The 23,615-nt window shown below is 39.7% G+C and overlaps 1 protein-coding gene across 4 annotated transcripts; it reads right to left on the reverse strand.

Annotated features, from left to right (window-relative positions):
• On the reverse strand, positions 1-23,043 carry TIAL1 (TIA1 cytotoxic granule associated RNA binding protein like 1). 4 transcript variants are annotated; one of them, XM_038140387.1, is made up of 13 exons: positions 22,780-23,041; positions 16,282-16,378; positions 12,943-13,041; positions 12,591-12,645; positions 12,201-12,288; positions 10,773-11,145; positions 10,231-10,306; positions 8,228-8,336; positions 7,852-7,947; positions 7,683-7,767; positions 7,268-7,391; positions 6,652-6,791; positions 1-5,800 (listed from the first exon to the last, which is right to left on the reverse strand). In XM_038140387.1, coding segments are annotated over exons 6-13 (750 nt in total). In that variant the 5' UTR covers positions 10,775-11,145; positions 12,201-12,288; positions 12,591-12,645; positions 12,943-13,041; positions 16,282-16,378; positions 22,780-23,041; the 3' UTR covers positions 1-5,682. The 4 variants fall into 4 exon arrangements, with proteins under 4 accessions (XP_037996315.1, XP_037996312.1, XP_037996313.1 ...); XM_038140384.1 differs by lacking the exon at positions 10,773-11,145 and having other exon boundaries at positions 12,943-13,092; positions 22,780-23,042; XM_038140385.1 differs by lacking the exon at positions 10,773-11,145.
• Positions 23,044-23,615: the final 572 nt, after the last annotated feature.

The raw sequence follows: 23,615 nt of genomic DNA on the forward strand, positions 1-23,615 counted from the left end.
TTTCTCTGAGTATTTGCAAATATACAGAAGAGATTTATTCTGTACAGAACACAAGCTTTGCAATTTACCAAAGAAAGGAGCAAGGCAAAAATATTTCCAGCCTTTGACTGTGCAATGAGATCTGGTGCAGCAGCTGTAGGATGGAAGTGCAGCTCGAAGCAGTTGAGTCCAAGGTCTATTTGTGTAGACTCCTTGTGCTTTCTGGTGCAAGGAAAACTCAAGCAGAAATGGTTCTACAAAGGTATATTGCAAAAGTAAATAGTCCTGTTAAATTAAACAGTCCTGTTAATAACTAAGAGGGTAATTTTCCCCTCAGTCAGTACCTGAGTTGGAAGATTTAGAATAAACAATAAATATTATCAATTAGTCTTTCCCATCACACTTGACAACCCAGCATGAAAGGAAACAAATCATTTGTGGAGTGTAAAAGATCTGCCCCATTGAAAGAACAAAAAATCCACAAAGAGCATTTTTCATGGAACAGCAGCCCAGTAATAATTCCCCATTTATTAAGGTCAAAGAACTAGCTACTCAGATGGAGGACAGCAGCTTTTCATCATCCCCTGTGATATTTACACTTTTACAGAGTTGGCTCTAGTAAGTCAATTTCCATCCAGGAAATGGGAGCATTATCCAGTGTTTCATGTGGTAGACCTACAATTCTTATTCAGTTCTTATCCATCCCCGTTCCAGAAGCTGTCAAGCATGGGAAGATGTTCAACAAGCAGCTGTGGATATCTGAAACTACTTCAATTATAAAAACAAAAAGGTCAATATAGACACGCAACAGAATGCCAAGCTAAGAGGTCTACATTAAGCAAAAGTCTACAAATTCAGATGCTTAACACAATTTCCTTCTTTGTTTAGTCACCTTCAGTGTTGTAGGCTGGCTGTTTAATATGCACCTATTTTCTGAGGAACCAAAGAGGTTATGTGGTTTCTACTTTTGTAATTTTAAAGCCACATTATTTTAAGCAAGCAGATAAAGCAAGTTTGTGTCTGAATGGTCACAACCCTTGGGGTACTGCTCCAGTGTCTGTGTGAACCTGTTGAGATCTTAAATGTGTTTGACAGTCTGCCTTGGCACTGCTGCACCAGGCACACTGGGCTGTACCACCGACTCTCACCATCTTTCCCCTTCCTCCTCCTCCCTTCCACACCAGCAGCTGGGAATGACAGCTGCTGAGAGTCTGGGATCTGTGAGAGCCAGGTTCATGCAAGGAATGGTAACTGAGCCACTCTTTCAGAAGGGAAACATGCAAACACCATCACCCATCAGTACAGAAAAGTCAGTTTACAATGAATTCCTTGACAAATCCATTAAGTGTTTTTCTTCTAAACAAAAAACAGTCTGTGCAACTCTGATGTCTTATTGACAGCTTCAACACTAAGATAGAAGGCAAAGCCATGTTTCTTTCCACAGCATATCAAGAATACTTTAATAACCAGTAAGATTCAGATCAGCTTTAATCAAAGCATAGGGAGCTGTGTATTTAAGCAAGAATAACTTGTATTCAAATAATCATTACTGATGTCAAATTAACGTTCTGAGTCATTACCCTTGAAATGTCAGTGAGCAGAGCATGTCATTCACACATCCATGATCTACATCAGCACACAGCCTCAGAAGGACAACACAATCAGTGTTCACTTGTCAACATGAAGTCCTGTTTCTTTTTCAAGTAAAACATTCAGTAAACACTTCAGCATTTTCTTTGATTTGAAATTATGGTACAGCAGGATGGGATTTTATCCATGTGATACTGAAAAACACAACAACTTTTAAGGTTTTTTTTTTAAACAATCAACTGGATTCATAGAAGTCAGCTGAAATGAAACACGACAAAGATCTTCCCAGAAGTTACTGCCTTGCAGTTGCCTTTTTCTGAACAGAAATTTCATTACACAGTGAAACCCTTAAATTTATCAATGTGGGATAGGCACCACATGTGATCAGAACAAATGAATTCTCACTCAACTTTCAAGAGAACTTTCTTTTGCTCTTACAGCCACAATCCAGATCCCAGATTATATCTACATATGAAAATTCAAGCTGGAACAAGGCAGTTCTTCACAAACCCCATCCATTTTTTGGAAGTATACTGAACAAAAGATTGCCTGTATCTTGCAATGTAAGAACAGTGCAACAAAATCTTTTATTGCTGACCAGGAAACAGTTTCACGTGATTAAAACAAACACTTGTGCCCTTGTTCAAAAACAGTCAGATAATTAAGAAGTATCAGACACTAATCATGTCCATACAGTTTAAGTCTGCTTCCTTGTGTACAAACACAAGAAAAACAAATCACTATTTTTCTGCAAAACTAAGCCTTATTCACTGTGAGACTTTTTTGAGTGAAATGAAGGCAATGTTCTGGTACAGTGAATCGCTTCTCATGAAGTTATCTTAGTAAGAAGAAGGTTCTGCAGGAAGAGTATGTCTAAAAACTGTTAGCAAATATACACAAGGAGGCAGGATTGATGAGAAGCTACATGTAACCTTCGATTTACAGCCTTACTACTGCAACTCCGCAAAATACAAAATGATTTTGTAGGAAAAATTTTTAAATAAAACATCTTTTACATGGTTGCAAGTGCATAGTTTACAAGTTCAGCCTTGTCTGCCTGTTGTCAGTTTAACAGCAAAGAGGGACAATGCTTTGACAGATGACAAATACAGGATAAGCCCTTTATCATGTTCCACTTTTATTGAACATTTTTCTGCAAAAGCAGATTACAACCTTGGTTTAGGTTGCACGCATCAACTTAAGCCATAATAAATCAGTGTTTCTGAAACCCAAATTCTAGTGGTAAGGGTTAGGTAGTGGTCGATTTCTGTAGTTAGAGAAATTACAACAGTGTAAGTGTCACTCATAAAAGCAGTATGGTGCAAGAGGCTCTTTGGTGCCAAAAAATTGTCAGTGATGCATTTATGAATGCTACTGAGTAAAAAGCAATCTAATTTACAACTCCTCCTCGCAGTGCTAGAGAAACATTAAAGGACACTGGAGACCCCCACACCTTGAGCAGTCTGCGAAGAAATATCACCATTACAGAAAAGCTGTATAAAAATCAATGACAAAAGACTTAAATCAGAAGGTATATCCTATCTTTCATCCTGAAATACAGGTCAGGTATGGCCCAGCTCTACAGCAGGCAATATTAAATAATCAGATTTAAAGTGATCTACACATTGAGACCTGAAAGATCACTGCCTTAATCTCACACCCATTTATATGGGCATTTATGTGGCAATGTACTTGCATCATCTAAATCTTCAGTAGCGCCTAAAGAACAAACTGCCTCCACACCAGCATGCACCCAGAACAGCCATATGGCAAACACCTAGAAGGATGTAGAAACCCCAGATTTCAAGTGAAGCCTAAGAAATCCTAAAGGAACTCACAATTCGTATCTCTACTGACTCGTGACTTTTTAAACCGGCTGAGTGTAACAAAAACACAGACTTACTTGTGAGGTTTTTCCAAACTACAATGTATAGGCCGATCCTCGCGTAGATATACACATATGTACAAAACGTATAGAAAAACAAGAGTCCTGTAGGCAAGATTCCTATCTTGAGTGGAAAGACACTACATACACCAGAAAGGAGAAAAGGAGATAAAGGGCCAATTCTGCCAGCACGAGCACTCGTGGTTCCGCACTAACCTCAGTCATTATTGCATGCATTAGATGCCCAGAGTCACAAGTACCTCTGGTGCAGCTGAGCCAACTGACTAAACTGCTCTTGCAGCACATCTCACTCTCAACCTGATCTAAAAGCCAAGGTACTACTTCACACATCAATAAAAGAGGAGGAAAGAAAACCCTCATGTGATTTGCTACAGCAACAAGTGTAGTTATCTGCACAACCTGGCTGGGTTTAACACAACTGCAAATCTCCATTTCAAAACAGACTACTCTACCTCGCAACACCTGCACGGCCAGAAACAGAAAAGAGAAAATACACAGCTTCTCAGACACTCACTTAGAACTACCATCTCTAAAAACCAAATTTTCTGTTTCTTTTAAAATGCAAGTTTGCTTCGCTGAGCTACCACTGCAAATCCTACTCTTTCCCTTCCAAGCGTGCCTGCCTCAGCATTCCAGATGACAGCTGAGGCATTTGCACCCTCTAGCTGTCACAGGGAGGACACATTACTTATATCTAACTTACATTCATTTTCAACTTCAAATTTATTGAGGCAGTTTATATCAATGTATCCATAAAATAATTCAGAAATAACCCAAGTATACCATTTAAACATCTCCATGATTTATCCATTTACACACTCAGTACACAAACAACCCAGCCTCTGTACAAGTTCATCACATGCAAACCATCCATAAAGACAAAAACTTTAATTAAAAATAAGTCACAACTCAGTGTACTGTTTCAACTGCATCTCCATTTACCAAATGGCACATTGAATAGTCTCTAAAATAAGATGTTTTTAACAATCTTGTTAAAAAATTCTTGGGCAAAATATTTCTAGACTTAAAAAACATCAAGATTTTTCAAAACACTCAAGATACTATACAACTTATAATAACCTTGAAATAGGTTTACAAGGTTGTTAACCAAGGTATTTACATACCAAATAATGTAAAGCAAAAAATTTGTATTTCTAATGACAAAAAGGTGATGCATTAAAGATTTATGAAATTAAAATTAAGGCTCTTTGTTATAGTTCTTTATGTAACTTTACATAATAGCCAACTTTGGAAATGTCAGTCTTGCACATTCTTGTCAATCTACTGCATTTAAAGCAGTAGGGTATATTAAGTATTACTTTGAATAATTACATTGCTACTTCTATGTTTGAGCATGCTTTTGAAACACTGTAATTATGAAATATTTACAATGTGAAGCCTTCAAACTTTATGTAAAAGCCCAAGTATGACTGTCTGATTTGAATACAAACAACATACTTGTAAAAACACTTTTACTTCTCAAAATTAAATGTAAACTACTAGAGTTTTAACAAGCAAACCAGCTCTGAAAAGTTTCAACGTGTGCCTGAATGTGGACAGTAAAAGTTATGTGAAATTTCTCAGACAGTACTGTTTTTCATTTCAGACTGAACTGTTCATTGTATCAGCTGTTTTCTGTAAGCATGTAGAAAAATTAAAGATCTTTTAAAAAAATTATTCCAAGACCTACATATACTTTGAGCTATGTCCATAGGTTTCTTGAAAACTCAATACTGTCTCGCAGGTTGTAGTGATTGGTCCACAGTTTATTTCAGGATGTGTGTTCAACTAAAAGCAACTCCCTGTTTTTCAACGTAATTTCTCTTAAAAGCACAATGATATAAAACACTGAAGACAAAACAAAACAAAAAAAAAAGAAAAAGGAATGGTAACCTCAAGATCAAATTCATTAGCCATTTCTCCTACTATATCAAAATTTGTAGTCAGAATTGTCTTTATTGACTTTATTTTCAATTTTTGTACACAAAGAAAAACATGTTCATATCCATCATGAACAAAAACTTAAAAAGGCAGAACTAGAAGACATTTGTGTCCTTCACCAAAGCAAAGCTGTGCTAAAGGTTCCAAACATTTCCATTTTTAAAATAAATATTTTCTTTTTTTTCATTGTCTACATTCCAGTCTTCAGAATGTCACTGGAAACTGCAGCCTATCATGAAATACACACTTTTAAACAGAGTCCCAGCTCACTGCGTTTGGTAGCTTGCCATACCATATCCAGCTTGGTTAGGTATTACAGGAGCACCTTGTCCCTGGGCAGGTTGAGCACCAAATCCACCCATCCAGGCAGCAGATGGAGATTGGCTTAAAAAGAAACAGCATGGTTAAAAAAGTGGGGAAAAGCAACTTAAAAAATATATATATAAAAACATACTTCCTACACAACTGCTCTCATCAAAATAGAACAATTTATTCTTCTTTTTAATGAGTAATTCAGGTTAAGCTCTACAACATGTGACTCCTGAAAATATCATGAGCTTTTTAAGAACAAAGGAGAAAAAAACCTCACAAACCTTGGGTACCAGTTGGATATGGCACCTGCCTCCCAAGGCATGAACACACACAGGTGGCTGGAACTCAACATCAGTGATGCAGAAATGCAAGAAATACCCAATACCTCATGGGCATGAACACCAGTGATAGGTCTATCAGGGCTTAATATGCTTAACTGGCACCAGATAATGAAGAACTAAGCAAACAAGTTATTTCAAAATTATGTTAAAACAAAGAGTTCTTTTTGAAGACTTCAATCTTCAAGAGATCCATTATTAAAAGCCCACCCAAATTTTGAACTGCACAAGTTGAAGTGTCTGTGTTCCTTCTCTCCCTGTAGGTAAATACCCAGGCTCCTGGCTCAGACTCACTGCCTCAAGTCAGAACCCAGAATAGATTTAGATACCAGACAAGACCACCACCCCAAACTTTTCCACACTGGGTGGTCTTTGTGCCTCTATCACACACAAAATGTGCCATCAGGTCCAAGTCTGAGTGACTCACCCCAGTATCTGCTCATGGCAAGCACTGAACATAAACTTTAAGCACACAGGAGTCCCCCTAAAGTTTGAAACCTTGTGCAATCATTGACCCAAATGAGCCTGAAACTCAAGCTACAGAATTCTTGGAATATTCTAAAAAAATTAAATATAATTACTCACTCTACTCCAAAACCCTGTTGATTCCATGCTTGGCCATACATTCCATATGATGGTACTTGCCACCCATTAGCCATATATTGCCCATACTGTTGTGGATTTCCATATACTTGGCTCCATTGTCCCCACTGACTGTAATCCACCTGCAGAAAGAATAATCCACTGTACTTCAGGTTCAAGAGATGGTTTATATTGCATTTGTGCTGCTGAAGGCAAAGTTTTGGCTATATCACTCAGAGAGCTAAAACAAGCAATAATGAGATCTGAAAAATAAGATGTCACTATGACTTAATTAGATCCTTGTACTGAAAAATTTATTTGTGTGTGCTTGAAACCCCAAAGACTATTTGGTTGGACAGCCACCTAATCTGCAGTTAGCAAAACATCAAGAATTAAAATTACCTCAAAGTTTCTCCCTATCTTGGATCATATCCAGAAGACAGTAACAGATATTCCATCAAAATCACTAGCCCAATTTGATGAACTGGAACATAACTGAGACAGAACATGGAATTTCATAAGAACTCCACCACAAAATTTAGCCATTACAACTGGGAAGTCATTACAGGTATAAACACAATTGCTTTTGGAATACAAAGAAAAGGTTAGGTACAGTTACCTGTTGGAAGTTTTTTGTCATATCAGGGGACTCTTTACCCCAATAACATTTAACAACATGTCCTTCAATTGTGGTTCCATTAACTGAAACAATAGCATGTGCTGCACTTTCATGGGTTGAAAACCTAAAAAAAAGTAAAAACAAACCAATGTTATGTTTTACAGTACTTCCACCTGATTACTTAAAAAGCAGTGACTCCATACATACAGGAAATCCAGAGAAAAACATCTGCTTTCACAAACATTCATCTTCTCAGGTAAAAATGTTGGTGGCCCCTTTTAAAAGGTTCTATTATTCTATGAATACATGGTGACAGCTTTTAGTGTATCAGGACAAGTTCAATCAAGTGAAATTACAGAGAAATTAAATGTTAACACATGCACAGACCCAGAGATTTTGCTTTCCCTGCCCATACCTGACAAATGAGTAACCTTTCTCTGGAAACACCCTTATTTCCATAATCTGTCCAAACGGTGAAAAAGTCTGTCTCATAAGCTGATCTACAATATAAGATGTTTTTGAATTAGTAACCATCCTGGTGTCCAAAAAGTTTCAATAATAAAAAATAAGAGAACATTTCATACCTGTTAGCCCCGAGGCAATTCCTCCACAGTACACAGTACAATTTTTTGGACTTGACTGATTTACTACATCTTCAAATCTCAACTGTTTTGTATTATCTATAAAGAGAGAAGGCTGGTTTTCAGCAGTGGGCTGACAGTAACCTAGACACTTACCTCGTACACAAGCATGAATTTCACTTTTAACAAACACATTATTAACAAACATTAAAATATTTTATGACTATGCTGATACGACATACAAAAAAAAAATCTAATCAAGATCTGTAAGGCAAGCTAATATGTGACTTAAGTGACACGATTTTGGCTTATGTTTGATTCCCCCCACTGAACAGTGAAAAGACAGCAAACACAACACAGCATGACATGAAGCTCTTACTTTCTTGTGTACTTTTAGGGGCTGGTGGTTTCCTTGTTGCCCAGTTAGTTCTGATCTGGCGGCCTCCCAACCACTGGCCTCCCATGTGTACAATAGCATTTTCTGCATCCTGAAAGATTGAAACAGAGATTGTAGCACTTCCAAACAAAAACCACGTGCAAATCTACTCCCAAGACTCGGTTATTAGTTAATTCCACTGACAAAACCAGTAACAGTACTAAGAAGAGTACAAAATTCTGAAGAATGATAGCAAGCAGACAAACATTAAATAACATGAAGGCAACTGGTTAGAGAGAGAAGACTCCCAGAAGTCATTTGGTAACAACTTTCTCCCACCCATCTTCTACACAGGATAAAAGCCAACTGCAATCATATATACACTACCTGTATATATACACTACCTGTATACATACACGTACACACACACACACATTTATACCATACACATATATACTACACAAGCATCTGCATTAGACTGTTCAAAAGCTGCCCAGGAAAGTGGGAAGGTCACACAGATGCCAGAACCAATCACTGAACTAAAACAAGTAATCACTAAATGCTTCTTTTGCTTCCTGGAGGTGTGCAACAGATGCTTTGTAAGTTCCTACATGTTAAAGTCATTGTATGAACACACACGAGAATCCACGGCCCACTTTTTATCTTGAACATGAAACTGAAGACAATCTTTAAGTTCACAGTGTAAGCAGAAACATCTGGTAAGCAAGGGTGAGTTTGCTAACAGCTGCAAGAAGCAATTTGTCTAACAACTGCTTTGGAAGAAGACAGGTAGAGCAGTTAGTGCACGTTTGAAATGCTTTTCCAAGGGCACAAAGCTTGAGGAAAAAACTGCCAAGCACAAGGGACAAAGAAAATGGGGACGAGTTAAAGGTGAGCTGCTCCCAGCTAGAATTCTCTTCTCAAACTCAGGACCTTGATCTTTCTAGGTTTTAATTATATTGAGTACTCATTTTGAAAACACATAAATACAAAAAAGAAATTACAAAAGATGACCCATAAGAAAAGAAAAACTCAAATCTGAATGATAAAACCAAACCTCCAGACAATGAAGCACTGCAATCGATTCAAGCACCCTGACTAGGAAAGGAAACACTCTCTGATGAATCTTGCTGCTATCCTGCTTGAGGATCACAGCTGAGACAAAAATGGAACAGAGCCCAGGCCATAACTGATCCTGTCCAATGCAGGAGTTCCATTTTCTCTTAACTGTTATGCATTAAGAGCCCAGGCTGGCGTAGTTGAAGGCTGGGAGCATATCCCACTTCACAAATCCAGCAGAATGATACATTCTGAAAAACAGGCCTTAAAGTACCAGCTCAGGACTGTCACACCATAACCCTACAGGTGCAGCTGCTGTGGGAATGAACAGCAATCAGAACATGAAATTTGGAATACTTTTTAGTACTGTGTTTAGAATCCATCCATTAATTTTGTAGAATGCATACTAATTTCAAATTGGAGTTTTTATGGCTCAGTCTAAAAAGAACCCAGTAACTTTAACTCCATGACTGTTACAGTTCCCCCTTGGTACCAGGAACCAAACAACTGTATGATAAGGGAAGAGGGGTACAAGGAAATAACAGCTACTTCTTTTTCAGCTGTAACACAGAACAAAGAAAGTGCAACTGGAAAAACACACTAAATCAAGGTATTCAATTGCAGCATCTTATGGCATTGGCAAATCTGAAGAAATTATAATTTTCTCTCTGATTACGATGGCTCCAGGTAACTGTTACAGGACATCAAAAGAAATCTGACTTGTAGGACTTCTGACCACACAAACACGCTTTATATGCCTAAAATCCTGAAACTGTGAGTTTTTCCTAAAAATGATTCACAGTTTCCCCACGTTGTCCTAAACATCCAGCTCCTGTACATGTATATTTGTTTCCCTGGGTGAAGTCTAATAAACAGCGAATACATAAACAGGCAAAACTAAAAATGGAAAATAGGAACTATTTTAAACCTGCGTTGTGATTACTCACCAGTTTGTTATAAAAAGATACAAAACCATAGCCTTTTGACTTTCCAGTTGCCATATCTTTAACTACCCGTGCATCCCTGTGAAAAGAAGCACAGCTATATGAGGGTAGTATTGATAACCTGCAAAATAAAAACTAAAAGGAACCACACACACTGTATTGTGAGCATAATTTTTTCTTATAAATTCAGTTAGCCCTAAAACTACAGTCATTCCTGAACTCTCCCTATTGCTTCTTTACCTGTTAGAAAAAAGCAGTAGGACAAAAAAAATAACATGTAATAAACATGCAACCTATGCACATAACCTATACTGGCTATAACTAGAATGTTCAAATTTGAAGTATAAGAGAAACAAAGTTTCCTTGTCTAATATTCTATTGGCTAGGGTCCTCTAAGGTTTACTGTTCTATAAATTACTGTAACAATTCTATCTAATTTACCATGCATTTTCTAAATAGTTAAATGTCTTCTGCCTAGTGATACAAAATATATGAAATATTAAAAAAATCGAAAAAGAGGAAAAAATAGGAATTAAAAGGCATACATGGCCTGTTAACAGATTTCTTTATTTTTCTTGGTCAATTCTCTACCATCATTTTGGAGTTTGGGTAGCTGTAAATTTTGAAAAATTGACATTTTCAGAAATTTAAGAAAGGAGAATAAAACTAACAACAATGCTAAGCACACCAGTACGAAAACAACAAATTTACACAGAAATTTTAGTGAGTAAGTTAAAATGATTGGAAATATAGAACTGCACTGAATATAGAATGTTAAAATGTAAATACTAAAATATGTATATATAAATAATGTATAATAAGAATAAATAGAAATGAGAAAAAATCTACAACTGAGTTCCAGTGTGCACAGTTCCTTGCAGTTAGCCTTCAAGATCCTGTCCATTCTTATGAGCAATTCTGCAAAATAACCAGAATGCTATTACTTTTAATTGTGACTTGGACTTTAGAAAAACTGCAGGTCTCAGGTATAAATATAGATTGAGAAACAGAAACCTGAATTATTCTTTTTAAATTGATTTTTAAAACAGTACTACTTACCACATTAAGAGACAAAAAGCAAAGTAAACAAAACAGCAGAGGTAAGAAATAAGATTTATGATTCATTTAAAAATATGAGTACAGAACAAGAGAAAAATAAGAATTTTGTTCTTAGAAATATATTCCTGTAAAGTAGTACAAAAACGTTCATGTGCAACTTTGATTTTTATAAACTGATAAAAGAATAACAGACTTTTTTTGTAGCAGTACTCTTTAGGACATATATACTTAAGCACTCTCAAGGATTTTATAATGTTAAATATGTTCAATTGGAACACCAGGTGATTTAGTATCACCTGAATTGTCCAAGAGATGTTTAAAGAAACATTCTCTTAACTGGCAGAAATGTGCACATATTGTAAAGCCACCATTCTTTCATTTAAGATACTATAATTGTAATTCATCCCATTATTATCCAAAAAAACCAGATTTCATTCTCATAAGTATTAGGATTTTTTCAAAACATTCCCAAGTTATTCACTAGCTGCTTTATAGAATTATATTTCAATTGCCCAGTTTTCCACACTGCCTATGAAATGCAGCAAAAATGCACATAAAACACACCCAGGATACAATATATACCACTTGTCAAGTCACTACTCTGTACACATTCTCAACAGCAAAAAATCACACATAGAGCAGTAATTAAATTTTAATAAAAGGTTGAAGGACATTAGCATATAAATTAGGTTAAAAGCACATTGCTTTCAGCAAACCAGAGCACAATTACATTACTGTATTTACATTGTGAAACACACTGATACAACCCCTCTTTACTACCCACCCACCCACCACAAGGAAATGAACAGCAGAAAAATTATCTCAATAGATAAGAAATAACATTTCAACTTAGAAACACATTTTCACTATCACATTTTCTGACTGATAATGGAAATGTTTATAATGATACTTACGATATTTTACCAAAAGGAGCAAATGCTGACTTGATGTCTTCTGTTGTTATTTCTGGACTTAAATCCCCAACGAACACATGGAAGTGATCTGCAAATAAATAATTTACTAATCAAATATTTAACTGCTATCTAAAGTTTCAACTCCTGAGAAAGTGATGCTCTGCACACAGCTCTGGGAACCAGGAACGCTCAGGATTCCATGTGAAGAGCAGCAGCAATTTAATCTGTCCACTCCGGTTTCCCCAGAAGAAACAGAAGAATTAGTTTGCAAAATTCTATTAAACACTAGATGGGAAGGAGAGAAGTTATGTTTAAATGCATTTATGACAAATTATTACCACTTTGTGAAGTACTTGTGCAGAAGTGATACTGTGGCAGTACATTACTTACTGGATGTATCTTTTTTCTGGCTACTTGGTGTTGTTGCCCAGTTTACTTTGACCTCCTGAAAACAAGTATAAGATTTAGTATAAATTCACAAAATTCTTACATTTTATAAGTTCATTCAAGGGTGGGTTACAACTGTCAACGTTTACAAATCATCGTTTAATATAAAACACCATAATAAACAGCACATCACAAATAATACATTTCCTAAACAAGACTTACTTTTTTATATCAATACTTTAAAAAGATTATTCTATCAATATTTAATCTTGGTAAAACACCGTCAACGGTTTTATTAACATTTTCACACAAATCTATATTCTTTAAATCTAAGATTACCATGTGAGCAACTTACCTTTCCCAAAATTTTTCTCCCATTCATAGCAGCTAATGCAGCAGCTGCATCTCTGTGTTCATAAAATTCCACAAAGCAATAAGGGTCATTGCTTGTATGCTGCAAAACAGAAAATCCAACAGAAGAGTTGACCCTTCTGCTATCGGGTTGCTGAGAAGAAAATCCAGGAAAATATATTACTTACAGCTAGAAACTTTCAGAATGATTTGCATCAGATTTATGAAATAGCCTTTGACATTACACTTAAATGCAAGAATTCTTAAGATGGATTTTTTACTAAAGGTCTAGCAGTTTCTGAAGGATAGCTTGCTTCGAATGAGGACTGAAGTTTACTGAACTAAAAATAACCGATCAGAAAAGTGATCTGCAAACCGGATGGAAAGGGGGGGAAGTAGGGGAAGAATGGAGAGAAGAACAAACTGCTTCATGCATATACTCAAAGCTAGAAAAGTTTATTCCCCAGACACATTTTCACCAATTTTCTCTTGCCCTACTTAAGAAGTCTTTCCTTTTATTGGACTAAGAACCACCAGCAGGCAGCAACCTGGAAGCTGCACAGTGTCAGTCTCAAGTGAAAAATGCCATAGCAAATGACTGGGAAATAACCTTTTAAAAGAACTCAAAATAGTTTGACTGAGGGAAAAGGATATTAATCAATTGACTGTTAACTCTGTTAACCTTGAGTAAAACCTGGTTTTGTAGGATGGCCTAACAAATCACCTTTAAAAATACTCACTGACAGAGGTCACTGAAGTAATAATTGTGCCAGAGTATAAAGTGCAAAGAACAGAAGAGTTTTCTGAAAAGCTGGTCAAGTGGAAAGGATGTCAAGAATGCCAACTTGAACACTGGATTTGATCTACCTCCAAGATGTAATGAGTACAAAAACTCTAACCAAAACATTTCCATTAACTATTCAGCACGTGCACAGATCAAAAGATGAGAAACATTAATATTACCCTAAACAAGTTACTTCTCATGTGGAAAGGGAAGGGTCTAGCAGAGAAGAACTGTTCTGGCATCAGTATTCTCACTATCAACCTCCCGCAGTGCAGGTAGAACACAGCTGTAACACAAGCTAAGAGAAGCCTTTTCCAGGATTCCTATTTAATTTCTGACACACACTGATGAACAATCCTAATCCTTCCCCCTAAAACTGGATTGTACAGCTTAAACTGTAGTAAATAGTTCTGTCTACTTGTGAAGCTGTGAAGATGCAACAGTTGAATGGATCACAAGGCCTTTATACACCTAAAATGGTCTTGGAGTCTGAAGTCATCCTCCTGAACACTGTCACTACCTGGGGCCTCTAACTGATGCACAATGGACAGATGAGAGAGAATGCACCTGAGATCAAAAAAAAGATTCAGTCACAAAGTTCTCTACAAGCACACTCACCTCAGATGCCCCAAAAAAGAAAGCCTTAATTCACCCCTCCTCCCACACTACTTTGGGAAACCCATTTAAGGCTTCTTTAGGAAATTTGGTATCGTTTATGCTTCAGCTGAAGTGCAGCCTTACTTTTAGATTCTAGGGAGGTCTTTAGCACTGAGAACTTGTCTGAACATGAGAAGAATCTCTTTTGCAGAGACTCAGATCTTTAGGTGTTCAAACTATCTACAACTACTGTGCCAGCAGCCTGAGTATTATATACTCCCAAAAGAAACACCTGAAACATTTCAGCACTTGATGTGTTCATGTCATATACTCTACAAAAGAATGACTTGATACACCTGGCTAAAATGGAAAAATCCGTCACAGGTTTTTACAAGGTGATGGTGGTACTAACAATGGTAAGAGCCACCTAACCATGACACAGTCCCTAGGACAGGTTTACCACACACTGTAGAAGGATGGACACCATGGACAGGTCCTGTGCCAGTCTAGAATCCAACCTGCACTTCTGTGACTGCTTATTGGCAGCTGCTGGGGTCAGCCCAGTGCAGTCACCTCTGTGTCACTGAATACAGTTTTTGTTTATCTACTTGTTTCATGAAGATGTCTCACTTATGGAAAGATCTTAAAACCACAAAGCCTCAACCAAGGTAAAAATGCTGGAATTTCTCATCTGATCCTCAAGAAACCAAACTGCTGCTAACAGCTCTCACCCAGCCAAAGGTGGGAGCAGCAGCACCTTATGTCTGTAGAGCACATGACAATCAAAACTGTTTCTTCAGAGAAGAACTAACAACTGTGATCTGTCAGCCTTCTGTTATTTTTCTCCAGTAAACTTAAAGCAAACCCAGCAGAGGAAAGTGTCACATGAGAAATCATTAGTCCAGACAAAGATGAGAGTGATTAAACAAGCAGCAAGTTGATGATAAGCTAAAAACAAAGAAACAAACAAGCTGTGTGACACACTGAAAGGAGAAGCCCACAGGGGAGTTTCTGGTAGCATTCCTAAAGAAGTCTGGTCACAAGACTTGCCTTTTAATACTTCCATTAACAAGCCTGACAACAAACTAATGCAACTGTCCTCAAGAAATCTGTAATTACAAGTTAGTAAGAAGCATAAGATGTAGTAAAAAGTATCAAGAGTATACAGAAACCAGAGATGAAGGAGCAAAGCTTGAACCTGGCTGAAGCTCAGATTAGTTCCTGCCTGCTCAAAGTTTACCAGTTACAAATGCAGAAGGAAGGAGAAATACCAGGGAGAGAGAAGTTTTGTAGGATGTGTCAAAAAGCTCAGAGAAATGGCTGCCAACTGTAAAGGTACCAGAGTATTTACAATGGAGATAAGAAAACATTAATACTTACCAACACTCTGTGCAAAAGACTTTATCTGGAATACTATGGAAATTTTGTCACTTTGTTTCAAGGAAAAATTAAGAACAGACAGGTGCAGACAAGAACTATTTGTACTAGTGCAGACAAGAGGTATTTGAACTAGTGCAGAAAAAGCTGAGGAAGAGTCAAACTCATTTTGAAGGATTTCTTACTTTTCATCCATAGAAAAGAACCATTTATTCAAGAGGGACAAGAATTACTGAGACTCATGTTCAAATAAAGTGAAAAATGTACAAAATACCCATGAATAACACTCGAAATAATAAGGTTTCTGATCATCAGAACAATGTGATTTGCAAAGAGGGGGTAACAATCTTTTAAATAAAATGGAATCTCATCACCAGCTGACAAAAGCTATGTCAGGGCTACAGGCAAAAGCACAGGATTACACACAAGTCTCTCCTGCAAAGAGTTATCCCCAAAGCCAAACACAATCAGCCCAAAGAAACCCACTGCCAGTAATGTCAAAAGAAGCCCTCTACTTCATTATTTTGGACAACTTAGGATAAAGTTACATTACATTTGCTACCCCCCAGATGTGGAAGGCCTTACCTCTGTTATCATTTTACAGCTTTTGCATGGTCCAATCTGGCTGAATAACTGAAGTATGAGAACCTCAGTCACATCTCTGGACAGGTTTCCTACATAGCTACACAAGGAAACAAAAAACCAAGATTTTAAACCAGAAATTGTCATCTTTTAAAATATAATTATGGTTTAAAAAACTCAAACGACTATAAAGAATCTCCCTTTAAAACATCTCAGGGATCTTAAAGGCAACATTTACTAATTATTTCATAGTTTTAATGCAGTACTCATGTGGTTTCTGAATTGGCCACACAACTGAGAGGTGAAGCTCAATGCACACAACGCTGGACACCAAGACCTAGTGCCAATCATTTCCTTGGCACAGAGATGTCAAAAGCACAAAGAACATTGCTCAAGAATGTTGTGCAGAACAAGCAACCAACTGGGCAATGATATTTTAAGTTTCACTTCCCACTGAGTATCTCATCAAGAATACTTCTGAATTTGGGTACAAAGACACATCTAACTCCCATGAGCTCAGGAGCAGCTCTCGGACAAACTGTGCTGCCTTGCAAACAACCAACTCAACTTTTCTGTTTTCCTGAGCATTTGGAAAGCCAGCCCACTCACCAACAGACAAGGCAATTTATGCAGCACTCTGCCATAGGAATGCACTGTACAGCATCCATCTCAACAGCTCCCACCTCTGGAATATCCCCCAAAATTCTGGCAGTGTTATATTAATATCACCCAGACTTCTTGATTTTTGTTAGTTTGTAAATCTGGAGAAATAATTCCAAGTTTTGTAATACTTGAGTCCTAGATTTAGCAGGTCACAATAATGGCTGAGAAAGTCACAAATGCAAAACTCAATTCTTTTTAACAATGTGACTAATTTATAATCTAACTGTAAACAAAGTGATCAGTTAAGAGAAAGGCTTGTCACAGTAACAGATGTCACAAGCCATGAGTAGAGGGACATTCATCACCTTTACAGACAAGCCTGTCAAGGCATAAAGAATTCAAGTGCAACCAGTAAGATGAGCAGAACCTTCTGTGATTTAGAAATTGAAAGAATCTACATTTTATTCATTTTACTCAGGTCAGCTACAGAACATCATAAACCTGCAAACTCAAGTCAGCCTGACCTGTTAATGCAGCAAACATAAATGTGAACAATCCTTTCTTAGTGCTCACGGAGAGATGTATTTGAATTAACTAAAGGTGTGCTCTGAAATTGCTCTGAGAGGCAACCCTTGAAAATTTTTCAAAAGCAAATTGTGTCTGACAGCTGGACTTTCATCTGGATCAGCAAAATTAAAATGGACACTATTTGTTTCCATCAGAACACCACACAACGTTATCAACAGATGTTTGTTTATGTCCCTCTTTCAGCAACTATGGGGCAATTCTGCACTTTCTCAGCAGGACTTCAATGCTACAAGATCCAGAGTGACTTTCTGAAGTACCACCTCAATAGAGAACGTCCACTAAAATCCTTCAGGTACTCGTTAGTTTCTTATTAAATACGTATGGATTAACACAAGTCACTGACAGAAGCCTGGATTGTTATGAAGCTTTTCAGTAGAGAAGGTAAAAACTGCACAACTCTAAGACCCTTTAGAGGACAAACTGTCCATCTCACTGACTTTTCAGTTCTATCCTGAAAACTTAGTAGTTAAACATTTATCCATACCTTCTTTTTGAAATATTAACTAAATTTTTGTTAATCATTCACCAAGAATAAATTGTAAATCACTCCTAGCTTTTAGTGGAAATATTAACCTTTGAAGATACTACTAAAATCAGATGGTAAGTGTGTATTCCAGTAGGAATTCCAACATAAAGGGTCAGTTCATTGCTAGTACAGGTTTCCTCTGTATGCTGCAGAACAGCATTCATTAATACTGAGCCCTGGCAGCACACTGATACAGTAACACTGATACGAAATTAACACTTTATTTCTACTGCAAATCAGATACAGTAAGGAATACAATTAACACTAACAAGAACAAACCAAGTATCATCCTCTTCTGCATAATATTAACATGTATTTGGAAAACACAAGAAGTCTGAAAATCAAGCTGGAGAATTCCTCTTGGTCGACAAAAATTTAAAAAAGAAAAAAAGGCCAGGGAAAGCCATTCCTCAACCATCTAGTCAACTAAAGTAAGGAAAGTTACACTAACTGCTAGAATATTTAAGATATACCAAGTGCTTTTTTGATACCACCATGTCTTCAGCAAGATAGTTGTGAGAATGTTGCATCATAAACCTTAGCTGTGAAACAAGCTGCCTTTTCATAAAAATCAGGACCACCCTGACTGCTAGATTCAGATGGGATGTGAAATCCTACTGGTCCATTAACTCCCTACATGTATCTGATAAATACTGCCTTGGTGCACAATATTTCCATTAGTCAGAGGCATTCCCACCCTTCCCAAGTTGCTAAAACTCAAACTTCAGCAACACACCCACTGAGAATACTGCACAGTAAAGGTTCATGCAGCAAGGACAGCACTCAGAGAGACCCAAATCTCTCAAACTAAATGGAAAATATGGAAATACAAATCTCTACAAATTCGAAACGATATGCTAAAAAGTAAGACTTGATGGTTACTTTCATGTCTTTAGGCAGACTGCAGCAGCATCACCTCCTTCCGTACAGTTAGAGACAGCTTTAATAAAAACATCCAAGCAAACATCTTCAGTGCCAATGCCTGAATGCTACAGAACTAAAGAAATCAATATATTCACCACATTAGGAGCAGACACTTGACCTTTCTGGAAACACAAAACTTGGCTCAGTTGATGCTAATCACCCACTACACATGGCCAGCCCATGGCCAGCTTTCCCCTTCCTAGCTCCATTTACACGTGATGTAGCACAACAGCAGCTTCTACTCTGCTCCATGAAATCAAAACTATCACAACCACACCTCAAGAAACCAGAAGACTCCTAACACGCTATTGTCCTGTATTCCAATCTTTTTGGACTGATACATTCTAGAGGATGTATTATGCAAACTTTTTAAAAATTACGAAACCCAGCAAGGCAGAAGCATTTACTAAAACTCTTATAGGTGGTCTTGGATGATGTGACAGGGCAGCAAATGTACCTTTTTGCACAACTTTTAGTGTTTGCCTGAAGCACTTAAATACCAATTAATAAGCGGCTACAAAAAAACCCCAACACCCACAGACATGTAGATGTCCTGACACACATTTTTATCTATTACACTTGTGAATGCTGCTGACAGCACAAAGAATAACAAACCACTTGAAATCCAGAGATGTTGTAGAACTATCTAAGGAACCCAAGAGGAACGTGTCAGTCCACAATGAGTTTTGGAACTCAACCCCTTGGCTTGAGCAGCAAAACTCTTTTTGAAGGTGAACAGGTTTGTATTGCATGCTAGACAGAGAAGTAAGAAAGGGACATTTACAGCCACTACTTTTAGGTCCACAAAACTCCTTTACACTCTTTTTTGAGTAAGAATAGTAAATCTGCTTTCTCTCTCAACAGGCAGCATGCAAGAAACGGCAGTTTCCATATTTAAAAGAGGAAATTCTGATAAGCAATAAGGTAACTGATGTGCTCAAGAGCCCATGGAAATTCTAGCAACTCTGCCTAGTGCTTGTGGGCTACTGGAAATAAAATGATACCAAGAATAATCCACTATGCAGCCTCCTCCAGGAGACAACATTCCTGTACAGAGCTGAACTGAGAGGAAGTTCAAGAGAAGTGAATCCGGGTGAAGCTTTACTCCTTATCCACATTCCAGACTTGGAATACAGCATGGCAAGGCTGATGAGATAACAGCTGTAGGCATGCAGTGACTTCAGAGCAGTCCCTGAACACCTACAAATCACACGAAACATTCCTAAAAACTTCCACGAGAATATACAACTTTGCAACTTTACTGGTTGCCTGCGAGAGCTGATAACATTAGCGACACATCAGCTTTCTGACAGTTTAGTTTTCACTTTAAAGTAGAAGCAGAACTTTGATACAGCCTGTGAAATCTAACAGTACTCACAGAGAACAGAGCTTTCAAGCGTTCTATTAAAACAACAACAACAACAAAAAAATCAGAAGCTCACAGCTCATTTTAAGACCAGCTAAAAAATTACATGTGGCAAATCATGCAGAAAGGCCCCCACTCCTGGGAAGTTTTTTGGCAGAAAGTATCTAAGGTTATTCTTCACATTTCTATAAAATTAAGATATAAAAATGCAAACAGAGTCAGCATTCTATATTAGGCTTCAGAAAATATTCTGAATTCTTAGAGGTTTATGACTGACCTATCATGACTGGAATAAACATAACAGCCCTGTAAGTACTGCAAATTGAAACAATCCTTATTCTGAGCTGGGTAAGATGGGCATAAATGCTGAGTGAACAGTGGTAAGGGAGGTTTTGCTTTTTATAAGTAAAAAAAAAAAAAAAATGGCTTGCAACTGTTAAAAAAAGAAAATTCTTCCCTAATTTACAAATTCTGGATTCCATTTATTCCTTCAGGAGTGAAAAACTAAGACATTGATAAAGTTCTGCTTACTATCAATCAAGTGCTTTTGCTCATGGTGAAATAACTACTGAAACAATTTGTTCTTCACTTTCTCCCCCCTGCCCCTCCCCAAATAAACCAAACAATGAAAACTTAGAAGTTCAACTAACAATATTTTTATTTGTTATTCTTGGGGTCCAGTGAGTTTTATTTACGAGAACACAACTGCTCTATATGAAAAGCAGTGTTCAGCATAATCATCTTTAAAACACGTCCTGCTATTCCAAATGTAAAGATATTTCAGATAGAAAGTAGGGACAAGAAGGTAAAATGAAAAAAATGCTACAGCAAAATTTTTGTCTTCCAAGCAAAAAGCCTACAGATAATTACAGGAAAGTAACCCTTTGTGATTGTGGTTGCTACAGAACTAGTAGGAAATTAATGTGCATGCTGTTTATTAGTTTAACAATGAAACAGTCACACGTGTGCAATAAACCATTTGAGGCAGCTGCAGAGATGCTGGTTCAGACATCTTAGCACAAATTTCTTTTTTTCTTGTTAGTAACTGAGTGGGTTAAGTCAGGTCCTTGATGGATGTGTTCCTGGAAAGGACCCATGGCCAATGTGGTACCCAAACTTGTCAGCACTAAAAGAACACCTTAAAACCTACTGGGAATATAGCAGTTCTTAAAAAGAAAGAGAAAGAGCCAATCATGAAGAAAGAAGCCTTGAAAATAAAACTGAGTAAAACACTGTGTGACTCTGCTCTTCTTTCTCCTCCTATTCTAAAACAACACTCAAACCTAGGTCCGTTCTGAGGGCCAAGCAAACTCGGATCGTTTGTGCAATCAACACAAAGGCATCTCAGATCTGCTTACTCAAAATACACACCTCAGGGAGCAAGGACTAAGTACTTACACTACACTATAAACGAGTTTAAAGAACTTTTGCAGACCTAGAAAGGAGAAAAAACAAATTGCCTTGCGAAGCCTTAAATGCCAAGTCATCATTTTGGTAGTGAGAACAGAATCATGAGACATTTCACTCTGTTTCAGTAGTTTCTTAGAGTGGCTTTCAGTCCAGACTATCTTGGAGAGTGTTTCTGAAGGCTACTGTCCTGAAAGCTAAATAGACAAAGATTTCATTTGCACTGTCCTGAGCTGTGTTTGTCATCTGGGCAGCCCGAGCATGAGCCTGCCTTTCTCCCAGGGACAGCCCGAGCGCCGCACCGCACACAGAGCCCGAAACACCCTCTGGCAGCTGCTCTGCAAATCTGGGAACTGCTTAAAATCAGCAGCAGCACAAAATCCCTGCTCTCGAGTGCCCGACCACAAGCGCGAGCCTCCCTCGTTTAATTCGACAGGACAAAGAAAATTCACCAAAACCACATCTGCAAGGCTGAAAAGAACCCAGCCGCAACCCCAAAACGCTCGAATCTGGATTTTCAAACAGAAAACGGATGACAGCCACCAAGTGACTGAACAGCGCGGAGAGACGCGGCCAACACACAGTTATTTCTTTCTGCTGGGCCCGATACCCTGTTATTGAACCACAGCGTGACACGCTGGAGGGAAAAGCGATCCCTCCCGCTTTCCCGGCGCTCCCCATCCCACCCTCCGCCCGCAGCGCACAAAGAACTTTCCCAGCGCCGGGACCGCCGAGCAGGGGGGGCCCGGGGGCGCCCTGTGCCCCGCGGGGAAGGCGTGGGACCCCCGCCTGCACCTCCAAACCCCCGGGGACGGGCCCCGGAGGCTCCGGGGATGGACCCCGTTACACGCCGGGTCCAGCGGCGGCTCGCCCGCGTTTTCCTCGGATCGGTGCGGCGCCGTCTCCGTGCGGGCCGCGCTCCCCTCCCGCTCCCCCTGCCCGGACCCCGCTCCCGGCCCTGCCGCACACGCTCCGTCCCGCTCGGCGCCCCTCGAGGCCCCGGCCCCGCTCCCCGGGAGCGCATCCCTGCCCCCGCCCCGCTCCGCCCCGGGCCCGCTGCCCACCCCGCCGCCCCCTCCCCACTCACAGGGTCCTGGGCTGCCCGTCGTCTTCCATGATGGTGGGCGAGCGCCGCTCTCCGCAGCCGCGCCCGGGGGCAGCGCCGGAGGGGCTCGGCGGCGCACGGAGGCGAAGGGAAGGTGAGGAGGGTGCGGGCGGCCCCGGCTCCCCCCGCTCCGCGTCGCCCCCGCGCCAGGTCCCGCGGCCGCAGATCCCGAGCGGGAGAGGGAAGCGGCACCACAAAATGGCGGCCGCCACCAGACGCTCAGGAAGCCGCGCTCTGCGCAGGCGCCGCCCCGCGCGCTCCCGGACCCGCTTCTCCTTCCAGGCCCCGCGGGGCTCGATGGGGATCGTAGGCACGGCCGGGCACGGCGCGGCGGGGCCCCGCAGGCTACTGGGAGTTGTAGTTCGCCGGGCCGCGCATAGAACGGCGCGGCACCGGGAGAGAACTACAGCTCCCGGCATGCCCGGCGGCAGCGGCGCCGCGGGGGCGCGCCCGGGCCGTCGCGATTGGCCGCCGGCAGCCCGGGAAGATTCGCTTCGTCCCGATCCCGATCCCGGCCCCGGCCCTAATCCCAGCTCCAGCCCCGGCCCCACCGAGCGGGACGGGGCTGCCAAGGCTGCGCCGGAGCGCGGTGTCACCGTGTGCGGGGGACAAACGCCGCGCCCCGCTGTGCCCCGAGGCTCATCCCGGCCATTCCGCGTGGCTGCGGCGGGCGGGCGCGGGGCCCGCACCGGGGCGCGTCACAGCGACAGCGCTGCAGGAGGATGGCCCGGCTGCGAGGGCTTGGAGCCAGCTGCCCCGCGTGTGGCAGGGGCTTGGGACCAGGTGGTTTTTTAAGGTCCCTTCCAGCCCAAAGCGCT

Source organism: Motacilla alba, chromosome 6 (assembly GCF_015832195.1).
Source record: "Motacilla alba alba isolate MOTALB_02 chromosome 6, Motacilla_alba_V1.0_pri, whole genome shotgun sequence".
NCBI lineage: Eukaryota > Metazoa > Chordata > Aves > Passeriformes > Motacillidae > Motacilla > Motacilla alba.